This window comes from Nasonia vitripennis, chromosome 5 (assembly GCF_009193385.2).
Source record: "Nasonia vitripennis strain AsymCx chromosome 5, Nvit_psr_1.1, whole genome shotgun sequence".
Classification (NCBI taxonomy): domain Eukaryota; kingdom Metazoa; phylum Arthropoda; class Insecta; order Hymenoptera; family Pteromalidae; genus Nasonia; species Nasonia vitripennis.
In genome coordinates, this window is record NC_045761.1 from 26,415,239 (window position 1) to 26,432,675 (window position 17,437).

Genomic DNA, 17,437 nt, shown 5'->3' on the forward strand with positions numbered 1-17,437 from the left:
CCAGATGACTTATTTCTGGCACCAGAATATTGTTTCCAAGATCTTTAAGATCGCTCTATTTTTCGCTCCGTAAAGACAACATCATTTTTTCCTTGCAAACAAGACGCTCCGGCTATTCGCAATAAAAGCACGGCCTGACGTCAAGCGTCGCAAACAACTAAAGATCAAAAATTAGATAAACATCCCGACTTTCCCATACGATCGGTAAATGCATCGATTTGTCATTCATGAATGAGAAGCCGGAGAAAATACGTTCCGACGTATGGAGGAAAAGCTCCTGACTATGTCGTATTTTCGCGAGCGTGACGCAGAAGCGCGATGAAATTCACTCAATGACGTGGGTCTATCGCCGCTTGTAAACAAACGCCGGGTAATGCCGATTCTGGCCAATGCGGAGTCAAATTTTTGCTAAATTTACACACGTGACGAGAATTTCGCGAGCTATACGATTACGGACGGGCTAAAATGGTCAAGTGGTTCAGCAGTTCATCCGGCGCCAAAAATGGCGTTTCAAGTGGACTTCGATAAATAATTGTACAGCAGTGAAATTTACTACACGCTCTCGAGGCATCTGATGCTTCTGGGTTTTTGCAAATTTAAACGCCCTCTGTGCACTTTCGAATTTATTTTAATTTAGATTTTGAAGTAGCTCGGTCTTTTTTTTGGATTTCGAACTTTAGATTTATTTTAATACAAAATAAATGGCAACTATACTTGAATGCGCTGCTTTTATCTCAAAATTTATCGGACGCAGAGGTACACGATGCTGTTCTCATAATTCATGAATTATTAAACTTTTCATTCGAGATAAATTGGCGATATTTATAAATATTAATATTATTACTGTTGGGAAACTCCATTAGACACGAGGTCCCTTCATTGCCACGAGCCTCGTAATCCATGGATTTCGTAAAACTAGTCCATTCCAACGTCGCGGTTCCAAATCTGTATAACGTCACGAGAAGTCTCCGTCGTGCTTCAACGCACTCGACCTTCGCCTTACCGCTTGGCTCTTTTTTTATCCCTAAAGGTCGCATCGCACCGGTGTCAATTTTCAAAATAAAGTTGAGCATTTTAATCACTTTGCGGGTGCTTATTAGCTCACTATTTTTATATTTTATGGCGTTTTCACTGCTTCTCAGGGAGAGCAAAGCTGTAAAGTGGTAACATAAAGCGGTTTTGTTGATTGAAGCCAATTTTTCTGGTAAATATCATTATTGTATTATGAAACGAATAATACAACAGAATAAGCTGCAAAACTTGTTGCTCAACAAGAGTAATGTCAGGTTTTTCAACGTCTGTCACATTTAACGAAGATTTGGCATGAACACTGTATTGTATAATTCATTAGTGATTACAGCACATCATTAGTGTCTTCAGAACAGTTGGTTTTCTAAGTAATCGGCTGAGAAAAACTTGCTCATTGCCATATTTCACAAAGTCTTGCAAAGCTTTGCAAAGTTTTGTATTTAATGCAACAGAAATGGATATGGTTTAGTTTTCTACGTGATATGTAAACGAGTCTCATTGAAAACAAAAAAAGCTCTCCTTCGTCGCAGACTACAAATCATCTGGATCGCGATCATCAGTTCCAAGGCGTTCCAAAGATATCGTCGCACTCGACCTTCGTCTTTCCACTTTTTTCCTTCCCCTAAAGGCCAGCACAGCTCTAGCCCAGAGCCCAGCCCGAGAGAAAGAGAAGAGAAAGACAGCGAAAGTTAAGTTAAGACCGAGTGTGTGACCTTCTGAGCCCACGCACGCATCGTCGTCGCCGTCGCTCTCTCTCTCTCTCTCTCTCTCTCTCTCTCTCTCTCTCTCCGTTCTTTCTTTCCTCCTTCCTCGCGCGCGAAAAAAGAAGAACAGAACAGCGTCGAGCTTTGCTGCGACGGAGAACCGAACGAGAGAAGAGGCTGGTAGCGGGGGTTGCCATAAATGTCTCGGGTAGCGTTGGTCGCTTAGGTTAGGTCCACCGCAAGAGGGCGCAGGCGTCGTAGTGCTCCCGGCCCCCGGACTCCTATACTAATTCGCATTTTTGGCGCCCGAAGCTCAGTCTAAGCTCCAATCCTCGAACCGAACGGTCAGCCGAACGGTCAACCGAACACTTAGGTAAAAATCTCAAAGAGGCTTTCCGGACATATTCTGCAGTATTATTACATACATCGACATTTATTTATCATTGGAACGTAAGATTCGAGGAACAGGGGAAAAGGACTTTTTTGGGAAAGAAAAGTGACTTGTTTGAGTATAGATCAGAAGCTACGGAGGAAGATCGTACAGACGCAGGTGTGCGATCGGTAAATTGAGCAAGCCACGTGTGCGCGAATTTGCGGTACTAAGTACAGAAAGGATAAAGAAAGAAAAACAGTGTGTGATATCGACTGAAGTGCGGCAGCTAAACGGCAACGAGTAGAAAGTACCGGGGAGTGGTCAGACCGTGGAGACAGGCGACCACAGGCAGCTGCAAGCTAAGAGAACGATAGACAGGAGCTTTTGTTGACGAGAAAGAAACGTATTAGACTTTTGGTCTCAAGACAAGCTCTACTTTTCGCATTCTCCTTTACTCCTCTTTGTCACTTCTTAAACGCCTGCAGCACGATAGTGAGAGAGGAAATTTTCAAATTGTGTGAAGCATATGCGTTTCACACGATTTTATTACTAACAAAATTGTGAATAATTTTTTTATACAAATAAAGACTAACCTAATAACCCATCGATGTGTTTATTGCTTTCTAACAACAATTATTTTACCGACTTCCAAGATTATTTTTAGAAGATTAATTATGATTTTTGTTTACATTTGGATAACCTACTGACAAGTGGTTATTTATTGATGCAATTGATTAACCATTTTGTTTATTAGTTACAGTAATTTATCTTGTAAATGTTCTCAAAATTTGACTTCAATAAGCTAAAATAAATTCTACTCGTGCTAAAACACACGAATTCCAGTCTTTGAAGGTCGACTTTTAAATATAGCTAACACCTGTCTAAAGCAATTTAACAAAGAATGCATCAAACTCTTCCTCCGTAAATTATCTAGATCAACAGCAAAATCTCATTACTTGATAACATCCGAATGCGGGGTTTGCCAACAAAATTACACCCAACATTTCGTAATTCCAACGAACGCCAAGCGAAGTCGAATAAAAAGAATACAAACAAATTAAGAGCAAAAATATATACAACACGGTCTCCCCAAACCCAGCTAGTTCTCCCTCGCCCGCGCGTGCACCAATCAGGCGGGAGTTTGTTTATAATAATTGGCATCGACTTATCCGGGGTGTGTACTACGCGTGGGGCCATTACGCAACAGAGTCGCACAGCCAGCGCTACGCGGCCGTATTCCGGCAAACTCTTGCGCGTCCGAGGCAGCAGAAGCCGAAAATAGCCAGAAGAAAATCTGACCGTCGCGCGCTGTCCGTTACAGCTCCGAACAGATAGAATCTCGCGCGCGAGCTCGCGCGACAGTAGCCCGCCTTTTGTCCGTTCGCAAGCTCTTTTGTGCCTCATCGTGCTCTCATCGTTTCTGTCCCTTCGACGCAAGAGGGACTTTTTAGTGGGACGCAGGAGAGAAGCTCGACCGCCCGGACACTTTGGTGAGCTTCGAGATTCCTCTTGATTTTTTCGACAGGATTTGCTGGTTGTAATTTTAAAATTGAGTCTCGTAAATACTTTGATTTGATTAAAGTAAACTTCTATAAAGCATCGGTTTAAAAATACTTCCACGAAGTTGCCTTTGAAGTCGGATAAAGTTTCGATGTTTTTGGCTCGAAAAATTTAGAGTAAACCATGCGACTCGTGTGTCAATAGCTCAATGAAAGCACAAGCAGCTAGAAAATGGATCGAATTAAAACGCTCGATTTTACAGTGGGTTCTCGCCGCGAAATTTAAATTGAAGATAAAACGCGATAAAGAATAGCAAAGTAATCAAGCGAGAATTCCCGCGACCTCGAAAACTCTCCAACTATTCGTTCTCGGAAAAAATTTCGCAATTCGCCGTCTCGACCAAGCCGCGGCTCGTAAAGCTCGAGCTTTCGCGTTGTCGGCACATTCCTGCCGAAATAGCCGGGACGAAATATCACTCGTCGATTAATTCCACTCTTTGAAGCTCGCTCTCGACTTTCATTCCGAATTTCATTTAACAATGGCTATTAATAAATCCAATCCGACGAGGATACTCACATCAGGACGAATTTGTTTTCTCGCGCATACGGGTCTCTCGGACTTGAAAGAGACATACGGCCAAATGTCTAGGGTTCTGAGTAATGGAGCAGTGCATTTGTTGAGCTACTGTGTTGCCAATACAAATATTTCATCTGACTGAGGATTCAAACGCTCATAGCACACTTAATTAAAGACGAATGTTCTATATTTTGAAATTCTGGTCGTTATTGAAATGATAAACAAATTATTTCGTTGAATTTCCCTTATAACAGATAGTATAACAAGAGATTGAGTAACCAAGACTAAAAGCAACAGTCTCAATAAATCGATAAACGAACCACCTACGAGCAGAGCTTTAATTTTTTTGGACCGCTGCCCTGGATGATTTCGGACGGTTACGCGGTACCTATTCTTAGGAATCATCTAGATTACAGGCGCCGAACGGAGCATCTCGCGCGTCTGCTTCTCGCCCACTACGTTCCACCTTGAGGCGTCTGAAAAAAAGCAGTGGCAGAATTTTCATTGAACCCATAACTCTCACTTTCTCGAGTGTTTTTCGAGTCCTCTAATAATAAACGCTTTATACCCTCGCTGTCTCTTACTCCAGACGTCGCCTAATATATGCGTGTTTTCCTTATGAATGTCTAACAATATAACGGAGATTTATTCAGCGATACGTGATCGGCCGGGTTAAATTCGCTCGACGAAGATCGCTGCGCACTAAATCGGAGACGGCAGTGAAAACTGATACGCGCTTTCGAACTAACGAAAATTTTTTGGAAATTAACAAAAATTAACAAAATTAATAAAAGTGAACATTGCGTTGAATGCAAAACAGCTCTCCAACGGTGTAGTACAGTGAAGTAGAACTATATTAAAAAAAAATCTGCGAATTCAAGTGAGGAAATTATGAAACATTTTCGAGGCGCGCGGAAAATTTCAAGCGACGACAGTGACCCAATTAAAAATGAGGACATAGAGAGAGAGGGAGAAAGACAGTCGTTTAATAGAGTACGCAGTCCCAAGAGACACGCAGACACCTTTTGGCAGCTACGACGTGCCGGGGGGCTTCTCGTTTCGGCGCTCGGGAATTCGCGTGCGCGATTTTCACGACCATTCAACTCGATGTGCCTCATGCGATGATTCAAAGGCCCGAGTATGCGTGGCTGCGAGCCGTTGGTTCGATTTTAAAAATAAACGCGAGCTGCCTTGCAGCGAGAGACTGTAGGTGGGCTCTCGCGGATTGGATTTGCTTTTTTGCGTAAGGGGGGTCTTTCGAGCGAGGCTGTTTCCGGGATTGCCGAGTAAATATTTTGCGAAGTTGGAATCGAGGTTGAAGTCGGTTATGCAACGGCTGCTTGGGTAAACGAGTGCTGTGTTTTATAATTTTGCTTCGAGTTTCGTAGGGGGCCGATCGATTTCGATTTTCTTCCTTACCGACGCATTTTTTTTAAATATATGTATTTACACTGGGGTAATCGGGCTGAGGTAGGGAGTGACACCGCAGGATTCATCAACCTCTGTTTACTCAGGATCGACGCCAGCCACATACTCAAAAGCTTTATAGATTAAAAGACAACAAAAAATTACCGCTAAAAGTCTGTCATTGCTTAACGCATACTTGATCGTTGTGAAACATTTCAAGCTCATCAGCTCTCGTTGGAAAAATCGGTCAAAGTCGTGCGAGCGCAGGAGCTCGGTTTGTCCACCTGTTTTTCCACCTCAAAACGGTGACGGGCCCGGGCAGCCCTCTAAATATAAACCGTCCTCTCGTCTGACGCTTTTTCTTGCGCCACGTACGCAAAACATTTCGCAGCTTTGAATTCTCGCACGGGTGACGGAGGCAAAAGTAAAATTAATAATATATTCAAATATCGCAATTCGCTTAAAAGCAATGCAAACATCAAACAATCGCCTTTACAGACTCTAAAAGAATTATTGCCAGAAAAAAAAAAATTGGAAACCTGCCCAGACAGTCTCCAACTCGTTCGAATTTATAAGAACTTTATGATCGAAGCTTGACTCAGATCTAAAAATCGCTCCCCTTTTATTTTTGTTCTCGCGCTAAAATTCCAGCACGTGTCGCCTATACTAGCAGTACACAACCACCGAAAAACAACTCAATCGCACATTAGACACGAAAATTCGTCGACGCGTCGGCTTTTTCCAAGAATATATATCCAGAACGCGAGACGGCCTTACCAGCCCAAGACAAACTAATTATCAAGAGCTCGCGCGCAGGTGAAAACTCGTCGCGCGCATACTGTCATAAGCGACACGTGCGTCGCTCGTAAACGGGTCGTCCAAGAATTATGCAAGAACGTAAAACGCGCGCGCGGCCCATTTCGCGCGAGTGTGTCTGGCGTCGATCCAGCGCCGGTATAAACACTATACGCCAGTCCAGATCTTGGCGGCGACGATCTGGCGCTCAATGGATCAAGCGACGTGAGTTATGAGATCAGACGTATGTCCGTATCTGTGGAATAACGAGGGCCTGCTGGTTACGGGTGCGAGATGCGATCAGCTGATTTAAAATCGTTTATATGCTTATATGTATCGTATATAGATAAGGCATCTGCAGTTAGCTTGAAAGTTGCTGCAGTTTTTAGTAATTTTATCATGAAAAGGTAGAAACTAGGAAAAAGCTGAATTATTATTAGCGATTACGTCGGGACGTCGACTCTACAGCTGTTATGATTGCGGTGGTGTATACGTGGACAGCTTAAGCACAAGCTTTGCGTGGAAATACGCCTTTCGTCGTCTTCCGAGAAACCGAGATACTTTACGAGCTTTGGCGAGTCGAGTTTTCTTTAATTTCGATAGAGATATTTTGCTATTTTCGTATCACCGATCCGAATTTTAGACGGAAGTTACGGTACGGGTGCGCTGGTCTGCCAAGTGGTTATCGCAGGATTCAGTCAGACAAGTCACGAGTTCTTCGAGGGGCAGAAAAACATTTGCGAACAGTTCCAATGATAAATAAGCAAAATCCCGAAGAGGCGACCGAATAACTAACTTTTGAATTTTATTTTGATTTCAGCGAACGAACAGTAGCAGTTTCGTAGAGCGGCAAGATGGACGCACGATTCAGAAGCAATCTCGAAATGATCGGGCGTAACGAACCGATTACAAAAAAGGCAAAGTTCTGGCAGAGCTACGTACGTGCTCTAAAAGGTAATTTAAAAGTTTATGAATTGAATTAGTCATTGCATGTTCAAATTTTATAACTTGTAACGTAACTTTGAACTATGATGATGATTTTGTTAATATTGCATTGATCCAAATTATAATCACATGATTTTCACCATCACATTTTTCCTACTTAGTATAAAAATCAAAACAAGGGTGTCGACTGGCTTAGGAAATTGCTTCTGATTTGTTATTAGGCACTGACGACATGAGAGCACCCGAGCACACTCACAGACCTCGCGGCATTTTCCGCTCTGACTACCCAGAGCTACATTCCTCGTGGAATCCTTTTGGAAAGTCCATCTACGATGACCCAATTCATGCTGCTGACCGCATCAACACACCCGGATACAGGTAAAATTTGATTTCACAAATTATGAGGGCTTAATTAATACAAAATAAGCAACACAATCAGGGCATTGAAAATAATTACCAATAAATATTAATATTTACTTACCAAAACTGTAGCTATCAATGTAAAAGTATAATTTCCTTCAAAAGTATGAAGCTTCTATCGTTAATTCTCTGGTATATTTACATAAAGTCCTTGATTATCAAAGGGCGAGTAAAAGGGTTACACTCACAACCAATTGTTTGTGAACATATTATGCAGTTATCCTAAAATCTAAAAAATAATAACATGTCAAAGTTGAGGTCAGAAAAAAACGTATACTAGCAGAGTAAGCTCGTCGCGTTTCATCACCAACTTTTGTCTGTATGTGAAAACGTAACTATCATTAAATTCCAAAAATCATCAAAATCTCTGACACAAACAACTTTTCAGACGCGGTGTAACGTCATCCCTTCATCTCTAAACGCACACATTAGGTACAAACGTAGCCATCGAATTCCGAGAATCGCGATAACGGTTTTACTCGCGTCGATCGAACCATCGAACATCACATCAAACTTTACGCCTCGATGATGCATAAACGCACGTGTATCAGGCAATGGACTAGGAAATTTATGAAAACGAACAAGATTTGCAGTAATCGCGTCTCAAAAAAAAAACACAAACGTCAAACGAATATTGACATCGCGATCTCTTGTCTCCACCGCATACTAACCTCCGTCAACGGTTTTTTCCAAGTTTAGCACTGCACCGAGTCAGTCCTTTGCAAACTTACACTTCACAACTCCATTACAGTTAAATAAAACAATACTTCCAACGCAATCAACAACAAAGCGTCAGCCCAACTGACAGATCCACAGTCGCTCTAGCCGAGCCGGTCGAAACTTAAAACTTCGAGTCTTTGTGCCCACCGGAAGTCGCGATAGTGGCGCGCGCGGGATAATAGAGCAACCGTTGCGTGGCGGGAAATTCAAAAATCAAAATCCCCAACAACGAACTCGAGCAATAATCCGCTCGTCTCTGTGTCTTTTTCAGGTACTTGCCAGTGCACCGCGAAATCTACGGATACTCGCCGAGGCAGCTGTACCCCCATCAGTACAAACCCGTCGAGCGCTTCGTCCCCGGTACGTACTTCTAAAGCAAAAGCATCACATCATCCCCTCGACGAATAACCAAAAGCAAAAAATGTCGTTCGAGAGAGAGAGATATATATATCTATCTATATCGACGCTGATATATAAATGTTCAATTATCTTCTTCTTTTTTTTAAACGCGACGAGTGCGAATCGCGAGCGAACGTTCGTATAAGACACGGATATCGCAATATAGCTATATATATATATATATATTTCGAGATTCCCGCGAAAATATATCGAGCGCCGAATACAAATCACGACGACTAGAACAAAGTTTATGGATAATTTATTAATTATTACTTTTATTATTACTACTTAATACTTATATATATTATTACTATTATAATTTTAATTACGATTATTATTTACTACGATATATATTACTCTATAATTACGTTAAATCGCATATGTTCGATTCGATTTCATCATACATATACAGTTTGAGCGTATAGCTTACGGCTGACGGGCGTCGAACGGCATATGAGATATATTTATACAACACGTGTCATCGCATATATCTTTGTGTGTGTGTTTTTTTTTCTCCGCGAAAATAAGTACTTCGACGAGTTTTGCGACACGACATCCCGCATGAGTGAATGTAACCAGTCCAGTCCGAAAATCGACGCTCATCTTATGCATATATAGATAGATAAAGAGTAAAGAGAACATCGCCGATTTCAAAACGATAAAAAGAAATGCATCTACTTATAGACGTTAAGTTTTCATTTGTGTAACCTCGACGAGCGTCTTCGGCTTTCGATCGCCGGAGCGGGAAAAATAAAAAAAAAAAAAAAGATTTACGTTTATTCAACGGTTATATATTCGCAGAGTCTAACACTAGTTTCGTTATGAGAAAAAAAAAATGCATAAAACGCGAAGCTGTCGCTATCGGAAGCCGAAGACGCCGATTTTTTTCGTATGCATATCTTATATAATATTCAGAGCAAATCGAAACGAGGGGATCGATTCATGTACGTAAGTAGTGACTGAAATATCGTTCGCGTTGTGAGTAAAATAACGAGCAGACGTGTATAAAATTGTGTAAACGACGAGCTCGTTCTTTGCTCGCGACGAGACGACGATATAGTACCGGCTCCGAGGCGCAAAAAAATTATCGAAAATATTCGAAAATCGGAGTCGTTGCTGATATCACCTTGTGCACGTCGACCTGTGTAAAAAACCGTCACTAATTACGAACTTGTTCCCCATACTATCATATGTGTACACCAAGTCGCCCTTGTTTTAACTTCAATTGACTGCACGTTATATGATACATCTATAGATAAGCACGAAAGGATTATACATGAATGCACATGATCACATACATGTGTCGCTCATCTATAATATAAATAAGAACGATATTTGAATTCTATGTAACATGAAAAAAAAAAAAAAAAAAAAGGAACGCCGACGAGGAAACTATATAATCGAGAACTATCCTTTTTAGCTGACAAGCTTCGAATGAAAAATAAAGTGAGCTATATGAAAGTTAAAATAAACACATTTTTTTCATTTATTTTTAGTTTTATATTTTTTTATTTACTATACAATTTTCTCTTTAACTATTATTATTTAAAAAGATTGAATTCAAAATCTTCAAAGCCACACCTCTCAAGTCTCTTAATTGATACCTCGCATCGTCATCGCATCATCAGCAGCCGCGCATCGAGACAGGATCGCACATTCGAATTTTTTTTTTCTTCTTATACCACTGATCATCTCAGTCGCTCTTGAGAAAAAAAAAAAAAAAACAAAAAACAAAAAAGAGACATCGACGCTCTTTCGTCGCATGCACCCATTGTGGTCTTCTCTTGATTTTTGTATTTCCAGGCACCCTACCCTCTCACTGGACACTAATCGAGCGCCTCGCTAGCCTGAGCGACCTCAGAAGGCAGCAGATCTCGCGCAAGTGGGTCCGCAATGAGAGGATGTTGGTCGGGCCGACGGTCTTGCGCTGCTATATTATTCGCAGTCGGGCTAACTACTGATAATATACCTATATCTTCGATTTTTTTTTTCTCCGCGCGATCTTTTCTCCTATATTTGAGTCTCTCGAGAGTAAGAAACTTGCCTCGGAATGTTTAAAACTTTGCACTTTGTATACCGTGACAATACGACGATTCTTTTGTATATACGGCCCCAACTAACGTCCTCTGCTCTGTGTGTCTCGTCGTGTCCGGCTCTCGTGTATGTCCATCTCTATTGTACTGTCTATCCGCATCCGCTCATCAATGAAACAAAGCGACACGAAGCTGTTCTCTATGAAAAACAAAAACCTGGTTGAATCTTGCAGTGCTGGTGGCAACGGCGGCTTAAAATAGACGAGATACGATAGCCTGTATCGTGCGATATATCTATATCTATATATTGCTCTCGCAATGCTTAAACATTCGTTCGCTAAACTGATCGAGAGCGAGAGACTCTGCGTCGTGTTCGACGAGCTTCTTGGAAGAGCTGACGCTGACGACCGAAGAGACCTGAGAAGACTTTTTTTTTTTTTTGCTTTTGGTCCCTTTTTTTTTATTATTTGATTGTTTGACGGCTGTTTTTCGGCAGAATTGATTTTTGTGTGAGAGAATTAAGCAATGGAACGAATGTCAAACGTTAATAAGCAGTGATTAGCGATTTAGAATACTATAAATATGAAAATAAGTATAAACACACATGCAGCTATTATTAAAGGATGGTTGTACGATGGAAAATGTGAATGTGGAACATGGCCACCAAACTTGAAAAAGCTAGAAATTTGAACGCGTTTTATTCGTTCGAACGTTTAATGATATATATCACTTTTCATACTCTTATGTATCACACGTGTAGTAGTGCTTTCGGTTTTTCGACGTAGGCGCCGTTGGGCTGGTCGACGAAATTTTTATCTTTTTCAATACGTTCGATATCATCCGTAACTCGAATTATATATATATATATATATATATATATATATATATATATATATATAATATAACACCCAGGAGCAACCGCGAATTGTGGTGGATGAGGAATCCAAAGTACAGAGCAAACACGATTAAAATTTTTCAATGATATTATGATAAAAATATGTAATTGTAATCAATCACGTTGACGATTATATTGACAAGTATATAGCTATATCTTCTGTACAGAAATATACAAAGCCTCTCACTATATGCAAATCACTTACTAATATAACGCCGCGGAAAAATCGAAAGCTCTCTCAGATTAATTTCTCTCTTCGCATAGCACGCTTCAATTTTTCTTCGGCTTTTCACAAGTTTTTTTTTTTTTTTTAAATAAGCGCACGAGTATACCATCGCATCTCAATACTAACCGAATTTTGAGCAGATTTCTCGATATACTCAAGAATGTACAGCTGGATTGCGCTAATTAATTTTTGATTTTCTTTCGAGAATTTCTGACTTTTTCAGGAGATGGCATGTTTGTTTTTCTTTAATACCCCCTGTACCACTTGATCGTCCCTACTCTGTGTCCCTATTGTAAAGATATGATAAGACCTCAGTTCTCGACCAAATATAATTTGTATAAATTTCAGTGTAACCTTCTTTTCCAAAATAATAATAATTAAAAAATCTGTCGCCCGTCAAAAGACCTCAAGACACTGATGTGAAAATCGTTGGCAACGACTATCTATCTCTCTGGTGCATCAAACTGTGACTGATATAAAAAAGAAAAGAAAAGAGTTATGTTTGGTCCCGTCTTTTCTCGTCCAAATCTCGCACTTGTCTAACGAAAAAAGAGCTCATCGAACGTCGGATCACGATTTTGGCGGGAGACGACTGCAGGCAATGAGTATAGAAAAAAAAAAAAATGTTTACTCAAACTACTCACACGTATTGTACGCAAATTTTTTCGCTCGGATTTTTGCTTCGGAATATACGATAATTTTTTTGGCATAACCAAGGTTAGTATGCGCTTTTCTCTATACAACACACGTATGCACACATCCGAGTCTCTATTATTGAGTGTATTTTTGTTCGATTTTATATCTTTTTTGGAGGGTCATCGACTGCGATGACTCTTTGTTTTTCGTTTCGGTGATTTTTGAGTTTTTTCGTGTTCGAGAATAAATAATGTATTTACTTGGTTTTTTAATGCTCGAGACGATGATGTTGGTAACTAATTCATCCTCTATATAAGCTTAATATACCTTCTCTTTTTGTCTAACATATATATATATATATGTAGCTTCACCAGCATGTTGACCGTCTTTGCACTTTAAATACTGTAATTAACCGAATTTTTCAATTAAGAGACTTACCCACTTTTTTGTAAGACGATGATTGTTTACAACTAGACGTTTTTATTTTTCTCTATAGTGCGAAATCGATGAAACACGATGTCTATGCGGTATAATTCGTATGATATTATACCCATGCCAAAAGTCTGTGACATTTACTTTTACTTTCTCTCTGTAATGTTTAACACCGAATTGGATTTTTGTAGCACCTTTTCTCATGGGTAATTTGATACAAACTTTAACCATACAATATGCGTATACGTATATAATAATCGAGAATTTCTATGTCGCTTTTTACATTAAACCAATGGCGAAACCGTCTACTGAAAGACAAGCGAATTTTTATTTTTATTTCAAAGCAGTTTAATTATATGTGATGCGCACAGCGACGAAGATACCACAATTCACCACTTTCGTGGCACGCTCACTAATTTCCATGGATAATAATTCGAATATAAAATGCGACGATGATAAAAAAGAAATATAGCGATAATATAATCACCACTCACGCTCATTAATTCACCTCCTATAAGCGCAATCGATAACCTCGAGCGAAAAATCAGTAACGACGATTAAATCTATGACCGCAGCAAAGCCCTTCGACGCAGACAAGGCATGGAACGACCATCTCAACCGTCTGGCTGACATCGACAAAATGTATCCAAGCAAGTCTCCGCTCCTGGCTCGCCATACGAGCCCTCTCTCGACGAAGCCGCTCTTTGATATCCACGGTGAGTTAAAATAATACCTCGTCTCTACAGTGCGATACCGATTTTTCACGAAACAATTTGTGCAGGCAACCTCTTGGACGACATCCTGCCGCGATTCCCGTCGTCTCTGCTGAGAAGCAAGGCCCGACCCCTTCTCGACATGTTGGAGCCGTCGCCTTACGCGCCGATCAGCGCTTTCTCAAGGGACCCCTGGTGGTACCCGAGCTACGCGCCCTACATCCCGGCTTACGCCCAGCACAGCACACCCTTCTTCCTCCGGGACAGCTACCTCAGCCCCATCAAGCGCAACTACCTCTGGAGCAGACACCCGCTCAGGCCGTTCGGTACGAGTGATTTTTTTTTTTTTTTTTTTTTTTATATCATATGCGAACGAGTAAAAAGTAATAATATATAATAAGGTCGAGAAAGAGAATTTTCGAAATCGGCTTAGAAAAGCTCGTGGAAGCACCTCCGCAGCCGCGGCTTATGCGGTAGGGAAAACAACGCGAAATTGGATTTTCCCCGGCGGCGCAGCTCTGCGAAACAGCCGCGAATCGATTCAGCCCGAGACGAGAGTATGTGTCGGACAAGCTCACACGTGTGTGCACAGACTCGATCAACCTTCACCTACGCATTAGAGCGGCGGCGATCGATCGAAGTCACTCGTCCACTCCAAGGGTACATAGAGACTTTTCCGGGTTGCCGCGGTTACGTAGGCTCTGTGTTCTTTTTTTAATTTTCCAAATTCTCTCTCTCGGCTGTGTATCGATCAGAGCTTTGACGCAAGCTCTGAGATAATATAACCAAGTGTCGTTTATTTCTAGGGCTTTAGTTCATAAGCATATAAATTTCACGTGTATATATAATCTTGACGTAGCAGAGAATTTTTTTTTTATTAGACGTCGTTTAGCTGGTAGTTTTAGAGTCAGAAATTTCAGATCCATCCAGACTGTCGGATCATCGAACTTCCTCTTTTTTCAGACCGGGATGAGTGGAAAGACTAAGTCTCTCGAGGCGTCAGAGAGAAAGCGTTTGTTTTTTGAGAAAAAAAAAAGAATAAGAGATGATGGCAATTTTTACGTGAGCATTTTTTTCGACGACACGTACACGCTGATGTGCATTTTTTTGCGGAGACGCAGCTCGAGCAGTTATTAGTTGTTGTCGCCTACTGTGTCGCACGCTTCTATAGAAAACACGATGAGATTTATTTATTTTTTTTTTTATATGTCAGCATGATTTTTTTCACACTTGGATTTTTTCAATGTGTCGTTTTTTGCTATTTTTTATTACGCGTGTAGACGATCACGTAGAATAGAACTATTTTTTCACTCTGGCTGGACGTGTTTTTTTTCCTACTACTGTCCGTTTTTTTTTTATGCTGAATTTTTGACTATTTTTTCACGCCTATAATACATCGTGCGCACACATTTTTCCCCGTCACAACGTGTCTCACATGCATTATACATGTGTGGATCATCGCGTGTATATAGATATAGAAAGAAGTTGGTATAACGAAGGAATGGATATCTGTATAAATATAATGCGCATCACGCGAAGCATAGTCAAAGTGCGCCGCGATATTTACGCGTCGTGTATATAATCGCATTTAAAGTAGAGCAGAAAAGATAAGTAGTGGCTTCGTTCGCACTTGGACTATAGCTTCGACATCTCACTCTGAAGCTGAGGCATATAAGACGATGTGTAAAACCGCGACCCTCATGACTTTTTTCCAGGGCAAGCTTATTACTATTATTCGCAGCCCGTTCCAGTCTATCACTTTAGCAAGCCATGGTACAATCATCCAAAGGCGGCTCATTGAAGACTAAAGTGAGCGGAGATCAATCTCATGAATTGTGTTCATTTTTTTTTTTTTTTTTTGTTATATATCTGTGCTTTCGGATTCGAATTTCCCTCAAACTCCACCCCCTTATCGCCTCTATATGTGTGCCCACAACCTCCATATGTGTCTAATAATGATATATATTATATACCAACAACGACAAGCTACAACAGAGATGATATTTTTTTGGCGAGGACAGTTGGAAAACCTTTGAGTATAATTTTTGAATTTTTTTTTTCTCTCCTCAGTTCCCATTGATTTAGGCCTGTATGATCTCGTTAAAGCACATCTGCAGAAGCACGGCAGTATTTATGTTAAAGGCAAAGGTACACTTTATTGTTGCTGATTTTGATTTTTGGATAAATGTTCTCTGTATATGGGGTAATTAATTCTAGATGTCTAGTAGTTTATCACTATCGAATATTTTTTGAATAAATGTGCATAATAGTGATTTAAATGTAAATTATTAATGTTTTACTCGATGGTTATTTTTGTTCAGATATCAGATATAGATCTTGTAGTTTATAGAAAAGCTGTATGTGAATTTACGATGTTCACAGCCTCATCCGTTTTTACTTCCAACTGTGCGATCCTCCATATACATATGCGGGATATTTTCGCATTAACGGACAAACTTTTTTCAGAACTACGTTGTTCTCTCGATTTTTCGCAGCCATTTTTGAAGATTTTTAGGAGCAGTCGCTGATTTTTCGTTTTGGACTGCGACACTCGCACGATTCACTCGATCATCATCATCAACAACATAAACTCCTTCCCATTAAAAACGAACCAATAAAAAAAAGATAAAGCACCGTATGACTCTTATCTGTATCACACTTATACTGATTAATTACTTGGAAACTCTATCTCACCGCACTTGTGGTTTGGCACGTTTGTGACGAAAAGAATGAAAAAACGAGAAACAGCCCCAGGACCCACTTATCGATTTTTTTCGATCGACGTTTGAAAATTTACACATGATATAAATGTTATCTAGAATAGAAGATTTTGACCTTTTGTTTAATACTTTGTGTAATACTGGCGTTTCGATACGACTCACTGCTGCGGTCACTTGAATTAACAGACAATACATCTCGAGGTTTTATTTATGTTACCCAAACAGGCATGACGACTCTCGCGTTTGTTTATTTTGTACACTTGTCGTCGTTGAAATTACCAATGTTCAATGTTGTACTAATGATGCACGAATTGCTTGCTCAATAACGACAAGTTGAACGAGAATGAACAAACGATGTGTACACTAAGCAAAATTTTACACGAGAATGTCAGAGATTTTCGAAGGTTGTAAAAAAGAAACGCCAGTTCTGTCCCCTTGTCTACAAGCCTGCGAGTCGACTTCGTCAACTAAAGTCTTGATTCTCTTTTTCAGCTCATGTCTACTAGGGATTCTGCGTCGCCCTGCATTGGAATCACGTGAAAACGAATACACAAAAACACATTAAATAATCAATTGACAAGTTATCATCATTTCAAAAAGGCAGGAAAACACGGAAGTACAGAATTTGCCAAAAAACAAAAGATGTATTTACACAAAAAAAAAGGCATCCTCTAAAACCCATTATTACGTATGAAAATGTCGACTACGCGCATACTCTTTTCCTCACAGTACAGTTTCGCCCACGGAATTTTATTTATTAACATTATATCGTCATGTAAATACTGTGCGCACATCATTGCTATTTGAAAAAAAATAATAAAACAAAAGAAAAAAATTTTAAACCAAGCGACTTTTATTCTTATCCCGAAACTTGTTCCAACCCTGCTTCCTTCTGTAAATATTTTCTCGTATAA

At 40.2% G+C, this 17,437-nt stretch overlaps 2 protein-coding genes across 18 annotated transcripts in view; one reads left to right on the forward strand and one right to left on the reverse strand.

Annotated features, from left to right (window-relative positions):
- LOC103316203 (putative RNA-binding protein EEED8.10) overlaps positions 1-8,573 on the reverse strand; it is a 43,333-nt gene extending 34,760 nt beyond the window's left edge. For 2 of the 5 annotated variants that reach the window (XM_008208798.3, XM_008208800.4), the window contains exons 1-2: positions 8,061-8,374; positions 7,811-7,978 (exon numbers count right to left, since the gene is read on the reverse strand). The gene's annotated coding sequence lies outside the window, so the exon portion shown is untranslated. Of the gene's footprint in view, positions 1-7,810; positions 7,979-8,056; positions 8,375-8,420 lie in introns of those variants that run through there. The other 3 variants (XM_016985687.2, XM_016985688.3, XM_016985686.2) reach the window with 3 other exon arrangements.
- LOC100120906 lies at positions 1,759-17,365 on the forward strand. Of its 13 annotated transcripts, none has more exons than XR_004345051.1 (9): positions 1,860-2,106; positions 7,205-7,338; positions 7,551-7,707; positions 8,741-8,829; positions 13,666-13,806; positions 13,872-14,129; positions 14,767-14,865; positions 15,519-15,612; positions 17,016-17,350. XR_004345051.1 is itself a non-coding variant. In XM_008208801.4 (8 exons), the coding sequence occupies exons 2-7, from the start codon at positions 7,239-7,241 to the stop codon at positions 15,602-15,604; spliced, it is 831 nt and encodes a 276-aa protein (XP_008207023.1). In that variant the 5' UTR covers positions 1,759-2,106; positions 7,205-7,238; the 3' UTR covers positions 15,605-15,612; positions 17,016-17,365. The 13 variants fall into 13 exon arrangements, 8 of the variants coding, with proteins under 8 accessions (XP_008207023.1, XP_001604500.2, XP_032456703.1 ...); XR_004345052.1 differs by lacking the exon at positions 1,860-2,106 and adding an exon at positions 3,247-3,596; XM_008208801.4 differs by lacking the exon at positions 14,767-14,865 and having other exon boundaries at positions 1,759-2,106; positions 17,016-17,365.
- The last annotated feature ends 72 nt before the right edge of the window (positions 17,366-17,437 follow it).